Source organism: Agelaius tricolor, unplaced genomic scaffold (genome assembly GCF_023055355.1).
Source record: "Agelaius tricolor isolate 1412-34295 unplaced genomic scaffold, bAgeTri1.0.p SCAF_39, whole genome shotgun sequence".
Classification (NCBI taxonomy): Eukaryota; Metazoa; Chordata; class Aves; order Passeriformes; family Icteridae; genus Agelaius; species Agelaius tricolor.
This window is the reverse complement of record NW_027269299.1, coordinates 1,197,342-1,206,097: the sequence shown is the minus strand read 5'-3', so window position 1 is coordinate 1,206,097 and position 8,756 is coordinate 1,197,342. Positions and strand designations below refer to the sequence as shown.

General features: G+C 49.7%; 1 protein-coding gene across 1 annotated transcript; it reads right to left on the bottom strand.

Annotated features, from left to right (window-relative positions):
* Window positions 1-4,068: 4,068 nt before the first annotated feature.
* Window positions 4,069-8,507, bottom strand: LOC139603511 (ciliary microtubule associated protein 1A-like). The gene is made up of 5 exons (XM_071454474.1): window positions 8,308-8,507; window positions 5,937-6,049; window positions 5,462-5,583; window positions 4,904-5,041; window positions 4,069-4,164 (listed from the first exon to the last, which is right to left on the bottom strand). The coding sequence occupies exons 1-5, from the start codon at window positions 8,505-8,507 to the stop codon at window positions 4,069-4,071; spliced, it is 669 nt and encodes a 222-aa protein (XP_071310575.1).
* Between the last annotated feature and the right edge of the window lie 249 nt (window positions 8,508-8,756).

The following is an 8,756-nucleotide window of genomic DNA, read 5'->3' as shown; positions in this document are numbered from 1 at the left end:
AAGTTGGTTAATTTATAAGTTAAGAATTTGGTTTGACCCTCAGTTCCCCCCATCTTCTCCCTTGTAATGGTTCATTCCTTCCACCTGTTACCTGTCAATCATTGTAACCGTCCCCTCTCAGGTCGAGAATCTTCTATGTCAATCATCTCTCACCTAACATATGATTTGTCCCCTGAGCCTTTTCCCGCCCCCAGGCCCTTCCTATTGGTTGAGTTGTGTCCCTCGTGCCCCGCCCCAGTTCTGTTCGTTGGTCCCTCGTGTCCCCGTCCGTTACGCCTTTCCCCTTTATAGGTGCCTCCCTAACGGTTCTTACCTGACACCGTCACTGGCCCCACCTGGGTCAAATACAGCGCCTGGGCATCCAAACGCGTGTCCACTCCTTCCTTCCTTTGCCTCTTCGCAGTCCTGCTCTCGCCTGCATCACCACACAGCAGACGGAGCCACTACTCAGGGGTTCTCGCCTGAGATGTTTGGGGATGTTTTAGGTTCAGATTCTCTGAGGCTTTAGATTTTAGATCTCTAGACAATGCTTCCAGGAATCTAAATGGCTTTCAGAAACTAAACTTTTCTCCTTTTTTCCTCAGTCTTTGCACTCACGTGCACTAGAGACCTTCGGTGAATGGATTCCACTCCAATCCATCTCCAAGCTGAATCTCTCAGCTGTGTTCACACTGGTGGTTTGTGTGTCTCTTCTGCACAGTGCAATTTTAAAATCTTCGTTCCTTATTATCTCTGCCCTTCTTTTTCTCTTTTAGCTTACAAATGCATGCACATGTATCAGAAATGGCTTTTTTTCCCTACATCACTTCCTGCCAAGTAATTTTCTTTTATCCTGTTGTGATGTTAATCTAGCCTCATATGCTTTATTCCAAGTGCACTCCTGTTTCCTTGAATGTGGAAGTTTTATAATGCAATGCTCTCATTCACCTGCTTTCATGAAACCCTTCATTAACATTAGCACAAGTAACTGTGTGGTTCCCTTCTGCTTTGTAGAAGATTTGGGAAACTCAATCCTGCTCAGCTACAAAAAAACATTTATGGTGCTTGCTAATTGCCCTAAGAGCTTAAATTAATGGTAAACAACTGCAGCTTCTTATTCACTTCACAGAAACTGGGAGAAAACACACTACAAATATCAAGGAATGCAGTGCAAGGATGATGGGCATCCCTCAGTTATCCCAACAGACTGATGTCACGGGCAAAATTCCCTCTTTTCCAAATGGTTTTCATTTGCTTTGGCTGTACTTTGTATGGCTTCAGGTCATATTTCCCTTCATTTAAAGAAGTATCTTGGCCGTTCTTGAAGAATTTGCCCTTGGAGGACTTACTCAGTTCTGCAGTCCTCATTATACACCCTTTTAAAAAAGACTTTTATGCTATTTTTCTTCTCTGTGTGTTTTTACATTTGAACCATGTTCAACAAGGTTTTCTTTCTAAAAATACTAATCACAATATTCCAAAGGATTAAAAAATGCTTGGGTATTTACAAAAGAAAAATTTTAAAAACCTGTACACATGCTGGATGTAAAATGCAGATAGAAATAAACTTGAGAGTTCTCCCAAAACCCTTAAGAAAAAACCCCATGTATTCGATAAAACTCAGAGTATTCATCTACAGTTTACAAAAATGGGCACGTTCTTGAAGAGAAAATTTGTGCAATGACGCTGCACAGAATTCTATGCTTTCAAGCTTTTTGCCCTTCAGGGGCAGTGCCATTCTCTGAACTGTAATGCTCTGAGCATGTTCTGCTCACCGTGGCAGCTTTCTGCTCTCCCCTGGTACAGATCATCCTCCCAGCACAGGGGGAGTGCAGCCCCCACAGCTCGCAGCCCCTTCCCACCCAGCAAGAGCCTGAAGGAGAGAGATGGCTTTCAGCAGCTGCCGCGGGTTCTGACAGTGCCACCTCTCGGCTGCTGAAAGCCTGAATGTCTGTGTTGCGGTGTGTGAGTTTCTGAGCCAAATGTTCTGTTAGCTTGTGGTATGTTCAAGTGTTCCCCGAATTATTACAGTCAGTTTCTCGCCTGTGTTATGCCCTCCTACCCAAGTGTCCCTCAAGGAATCCCCTCCCTCCTGACCAGATTTTTCCCTGTCTGTCAAGACAACCCAGCCCCTTTGGCCCATCCATCAGCCCAAACCCTACCCTTTGTTCCAGAAAGTTCCTTGTCCCTCACCCCAAGCTCCAATCCCTGTCCCAACCCTCTCTCCTCCCCTTGTTCTGATTTGTTGTAGCCCTCAAAACCACACCCTGAGGGTCGCTTATTGGTTACTATATGGTGTCCACCCCCAGTTTTGAAAGATTTTAAAAACCCGTGCACAGGGGTTCTGGGGCTTCTTTTAACTTCTGTTTTTTGTTGGGGGTGTTCTCTTAAGTGCCTTCCACCGCCTCTCCAAATGAATTTGCTGCATTTTGCACCACAGAAGAGCCTCCTCTGCCTCCTTCACTCGGTCCTCCGGGGGTTTCTACTGCTAGGCAGCTGGCCTAGAGGTTCTGGCTCAGGCAAAACCCTAACCTAGCCAGTTCCCCTCTCTTGCCATTGTCCCTGGAGCATCACAGAGCTAGCCAGGGCTCCGGAGGGCAGTGACAGTGACCCGTGCCCTGGCATGTCACAGCCCCAGAGCCGCACCTGCCAGGCCACAAGCCCCAGGCCTGGTCCCCACTGCCGGCCTCAGCGGCTGCTGGGCATCCTCACCCTGAGTGCAAAGGCAGAGGCAGGAGCCCCCCAGGGCGCTCTGGATCCAGGCTGCAGACACCCTAAAGGCAGCACTGAAAGGGACATGGATGGGGACTGCAGCTGCATCTTCCAGTGCTCGCCACCCCTGACTATTCTCTAAGGGAACCCAAACCTCACCTGCAGCACTTTGAGCTCTGTTATGAATAAGAAGCTTGACTAGGCCAATATTCAAGCAGCAATCAATTTATTATTTCATATGGTAAAGTATGAGCAATACAGTGCTGGGTACAGTGGGGGAAGTGTTCCCTCCAACTGCACACTGATAATTGATGGTTACAGGTATTTATAGGGGTACTCCTCAGCTTTTTTTTTCAACAGTTTCTATTTCCGGTTTTTACTCATCAGCAATTTTTCTTCCAAATTATTACATCACAATTCTATACACTGTTGTGATTTTAATTTCTCAGGATGTATTTTCAAAGGAGTATCCCGGATGGTGGCGGTCCAGTTTCCAAAAGAAGAAAGACGAATCCCATCTGGTGGAGTCCAGCTCCCCAGATGTGTCCACCTTTTAATTGCAGAGACTATAAATCTCATAACAGTGATGTCTAGCTTCCCTTTGGTCGAAACCATAAATCCTTGAGGTGATGTTCATCTTCCTTTCTCAAACTGTTTTTCTCTGCTTCCATAAGGCGTGAGATAAGCATATTTCCTTTATATATATTCCAAAGCTATAGTTTCAAGGATACAAGTAATATTCTAAAAATATACTTCAAAAGGTTATTATTGCAGAGCTTTTTTATGGATTAAATGCAAGCAAATTGCAACATCCTTAACACCTTAATTCCAATGCTCCTAAATCAACCAGGGTGAATTGCAAACAAAAGATAGGTTCAAAGGCCTTTTTCCATGCTTTATTTTCCTCAGTTATTATTAGAATTCACAACTATCCCATTGTCGATGTCCACACATTTCTCATTCACAAATACACACGTCGCCTGTTTGTACCTGACATGAAACTCAGCTTTGTATTTCACACAGGGCAGATGTGTTTGTGGGCACCCCTTGGGCAGATGCCAGCTGTGTGCACTGCAGAGGGGCACACTGAGATGGGCTTGGTCCTTGAGGCCAGCATGGGCCAGCATGGGGTGAGAGTGTGCAAGGCAGGGCTGGAAAGCTTTCACAGTGCTTTGCCCTGCTTGGGTGAAAGGGTGGTGTTGGAGACGCCAGCGTGGCTCCCGCTGTTACCTCACTGCTCTCCCCTCAGCCTCATGCTGCCGTGTTTTGACTGAGGCATAGACGTGAGAGAGTGAAGCCAGTGGTCTACAGCAAGGCACACCGAACCCCACCCTGCTGCAAAGGAGGAACAGAAGAAATCTCTTCAGGTGTCTCTCTTTAATCAAGATGTGTTTCAGCTATTAAAGAAGCTTTGAAGAGAGAATGTTGGAGTCCAAAACTGAAGGCAGGATCCCAGGCCTTGGTTACTGCCAACTTGTCCTGGTTTAGGGCAAATTTGGAGGAGAATTTCCAAATTAGGGCTCCTCCAGTAAGCAAACCCCCATGGCCCCTCCCCCCAACCAGTTCGGGAAGGATTCCTCAGAGAGGAGTGGAAAGAACCTGTTTATTTAATAGGCACAGCACCCCCCAGCACACAAAATGAACAATACCGGATGGCAACTCTGAAAAGATATGACAAATTCAGAAAGTCTCTCTTGGGGGGTGGTCACTCTGTTCTCAGTCCCTCTGGTGCTGGGGCAGCTGCTGCAGGCCAGAAGGTGCAGACTCTTGGTGTTTCCCAGGTCCCAGTCTGGTGCAGGTTCGAAATGGTCAGAAAAAGGAAAGGAGAAATGGTCCAGGAAGAAATTTGGACAGTTTAGCTAAACTAGCTAATGAGCAAAAGCAAGCAGAAGCGAAGCAAGCAAGAGCGAGAGAGAGCAAAGCGAAAAGCAAAAGCAGCAAAAGCAAAAGCTGCAGTCTCTGTGTCCCGCCAGGCTGATAAGAAAAGCAAAACAAAACTTTCCCTCTTCAGAGCCAGTCTTAAAGGTACAGAACATAATATCCAACATTAACAGAACACATGAATGGGGATACAAGCATCATAAAGTCACCCTGGGACACAACTGGAAGAGGAAGTTGGGAAGAAAAGACGTGAAGATGATGCCTCACTCTCCAGAGATGTCCTCAAGTGAAGCTTGTGCAGCAAAAGACATTGATGGGCTGACTGCCTTACCTTTCCCAGGGTGTATTGCGCTGGAGCTGGAAACGCTCCCTTTCCAGGAAGGTTGGTTTTTAGTCCCATGGAGAACTTGGGAGCCCTGGTTTTGTAGACATCCAGATCCACCTTGTCAAGTGCCGCAGGACCTGGCGTCTGCAAGAGAAGCAATGAGGTTGGTGGGTACAAGAGGCAGTGTGGATTCTTGCTGGCTGTCCATGAGTACTGTGCTGCTTTAGGTGGCTGGCCAGAGGAGTAGCGTGGGAGGCCTGGAGCCTTGGCAACAGGGGCTCCTTGGGAAGACAGGTAGATTTGCCAGAGGATGAGGGGAGATTCTTGCCCTTAAGGGCAGTGAGCTGTACTGTGTCAAAGCTGCTGGGGTGGAAAAATGGGGGGCTCCAGGTGTGGGTGTTCCTGGTAGTAGCAGAGCCAGAGGCCCTGTGGCTTCTTGTGCTTTGCTGCAGGTGCAGGGAAGCGTGTGTTATGTGGGGAAAGGGCAGGCACTGGGGCCCTTGTGCCCTGAGCAGAGCAGCTGAGCTTCTGCTGCTGCTGTCAGAGAACACAAGCACAGCTCACCTTTGCCACCTCTTGAAAACAGCTCGGATATTGACTCTTCCCCTTCATGGAGTAGCAGGGTTCAGCAGGAGTGTATGCTGGGTTGAGTCCCAGAATCCTGGGCAAGCTGTAGGTGCCAGGAGCTGGAAACGGAATAGGAAGACAGCATAGGTCAGCCCTGTGGGAAAGGGTGCAATGCATTCAGTGGAAGAGAGTCAGCCTGCCAAGCTGGCTGTGAGGAGCAGGAAGGCTATCCTGCCCCTCATGCCAGTGCCTCTGGCTTTTGTTGCATGTGGTGTGCCTTGGCTGTTTGAAAGCAGAGATGCCGGCTCTTGTGTGAGATGGGAGAAGTTGGTGCTGTGGGACGGCTCAAAGCTTGTTGAGCGCACACTGCCTCTTGCTGTGCAGGCTTTTTGCTAGGCCTGTTGAAAAAGCTGCAGATGCTCCCTGCAGGACACGCAGGCTGTAAGAGTGTCTGTTTCCCCAAGTTCCATACCTGGTGTTCGGAAACCTCTAAAACCCTTGGCTCGGGATGCCAGGCTATTGGCCGGTGCTGTATGGAAGACGTGTTTGTGTGCAGGATCCGTGGTGTAGTCTTTATTAACTACACTACAACTATATATAAAAAGGAACACAGACAGGAAAATGAAAACCTTACAAATACATTTCCTCCACCCCCCACCAAATTTCCAATACAATACATCTATTCCCCAAATCACCAACTCTTGGTCCAGCACCACCCTTCAGACAATCAATCCTCAGTTCATCAAGAGGAGAGGAGTCCTTCTTGTACCATGGGCTTCCCCTGGAAACACAGCTGAAGCCTCGTGTGTTTCCGTGTCACTCGTGGCACCGCCCGGAGTCCATCTGCCGTCGTGACCTCTTCCTTTCATGTCCAGTGCTCTCACCACTGAACACGGACCAGAGCTGCTTCTAGGGTCGTCTTTTTAAGGATGCTCTGTCCCGTTCCAAAAAGAGCACAGTCTCTCCTTTGGGACACCTGTCCCCCCCCATATTTTTTGACCCCCTGGGGCCAAGGGGTACCAACACTGAACCCTCTTGGTTCTGAGGCATTGCCTCCCCCTAGATGCAGTCTCTGTATCACAAGGAACAGGGTTCTGTCCATGGCTGTACAAAAAGAGTCCAGCCAAAGCCACTCCATCATCTCTTCCCACTAAGATTCTTCTCTATTCTTCCACTATCTCTCGCTTGCCCAAACCTCTCTCACACTTGCACAGCTGTACTGTGTCAAAGCTGCTGGGGTGGAAAAATGGGGGGCTCCAGGTGTGGGTGTTCCTGGTAGTAGCAGAGCCAGAGGCCCTGTGGCTTCTTGTGCTTTGCTGCAGGTGCAGGGAAGCGTGTGTTATGTGGGGAAAGGGCAGGCACTGGGGCCCTTGTGCCCTGAGCAGAGCAGCTGAGCTTCTGCTGCTGCTGTCAGAGAAGAGAAGCACAGCTCACCTTTGCCACCTCTTGAAAACAGCTCGGGTATTGCCTCTTCCCCTTCATGGAGTGGAGCGGTGTGGCCGGTAGAGCACACCCAGGCTAGGTGACCAGCCCGTCTCCAGCTGATGGGGCGCTTCCCCAACTCATAGTCAGGTACCACACCTAAGGCAATAAATCGCCTTGTGGACATTTGCCGCTGAAACTCCAACCCGCAGGAGAAAGAAGAGGCGTCTCTCAGTCTCTTGGTGCAATCAGGTTTATTAGGCCCCAGAGGGACCAAGCACTCCCAATGAATCCCGAGGCTGAGAGCCCCGAGGAGGGGAAAACTTCGGTTTATAAGGAACATGGGAGGGGAGGGTGGTAACAAATCAGGAGCGAGAAGGGAAGGATACATTGAAGACTGACATAATGACAAAACCAATCATACATAACTAAGGGAGGGGCCCCGGTCCATGAGCCAATCACCCGACACCCTGGCCAGAAGTTTCTGGAAAAAGAGGCAGGGGTGCCGAGTGACAGGCAGGCAACCGGGGGTGGAGAACTAAAAGGATACATATCACAACTATGGAAACTGGGGAGGGGTTTGGGAATTGACATTTAACTGAATCAGGACAGGACCCTTCAGCATAACAATGGGGAAGAACAGAACAAGCACAAAACGACCCGCAACAATGAAGTAGCAGGGTTCAGCAGGAGTGTAGCTGTGTTGAGTCCCAGAATCCTGGGCAAGCTGTAGGTGCCAGGAGCTGGAAACGGAATAGGAAGACAGCGTAGGTCAGCCCTGTGGGAAAGGGTGCAATGCATTCAGTGGAAGAGAGTCAGCCTGCCAAGCTGGCTGTGAGGAGCAGGAAGGCTATCCTGCCCCTCATGCCAGTGCCTCTGGCTTTTGTTGCATGTGGTGTGCCTTGGCTGTTTGAAAGCAGAGATGCCGGCTCTTGTGTGAGATGGGAGAAGTTGGTGCTGTGGGACGGCACAAAGCTTGTTGAGCGCACACTGCCTCTTGCTGCGCAGGCTTTTTGCTAGGCCTGTTGAAGAAGCTGCAGATACTCCCTGCGGGACACGCAGGCTGGAAGAGCGTCTGTTTCCCCAAGTTCCATACCTGGTGTTTGGAAATCTCTAAAACCCTTGGCTCAGGATGCCAGCCTATGGGCCGCTGCAGCACGGAAGACGCGTTCGCTGGCAGCATCTGTAGTGTAGTCACCTGGGACACAGAAGGAGACAAGAAAAGTGAAGCTGGAGCCTGAGTGCAAGGCACAGAGGAGAAGTCAGGAGGAGCTGGAGGAGGTGCTCAGTCTTGCTTCTTTTCTATCTGGAACTCTCTGAAGCCCATTCAGGGCGTGAGCAGAGGGCTCTGTGCCCCAGTGGCACAGGGCAACAGTAAGGCCTGCTTGTCTGGCCTGGATGAAGGGCTGCAGAAATGCTACTCACTGGGTCCAGGGGTGACCAAACTCTTGCTCTTGGGACGTGCTGTCACAAGTGCCAATGGAGCCACCTGCTTCCCAGTCTTGGTGATGGATGATTGGAGGAAGTAGCGAGCACCTGGTGAGCAGGTTGCTGCGGAGGGAGCATTGCTGCCTGGAAATGAGTGTGCAGGGGCTCTATCTTTGGTGGGATCATGAGCCATCTGACCTGGTGTGGTGATTTGACAGGAAATGTGTTTTTTGGGATGCTGTGTTTTGGGCCAATGGATATTCCGGCTTTAATATTGGCATTTAACCTGGCCATTAGGACATGGACACGCCTCTGAGAACACGGGGTTAAAAGCAGAGCTCTCCCCTGGGAGGGTCCTTTTGGGTTTCCAGCGGGAAAGAGTTCAGGTCTCTGCCCCGGCCCAGCTGCTGGCTGGGCAGGGGGAGGGGAAAAGCCATGTGGC

Bases quoted from the DNA above. Each gene is read 5' to 3' on its own strand.
- LOC139603511 (XM_071454474.1), bottom strand. From the start codon at position 8,507: ATGGCTCATGATCCCACCAAAGATAGAGCCCCTGCACACTCATTTCCA. The intron at 5,584-5,936 runs GTATGGAACTTG...TTCCGTTTCCAG, and splicing joins TAGAGGTTTCCGAACACCAG to CTCCTGGCACCTACAGCTTG. The intron at 4,165-4,903 runs GTAAGGCAGTCA...AACCAGGACAAG, and splicing joins CGCAATACACCCTGGGAAAG to TTGGCAGTAACCAAGGCCTG.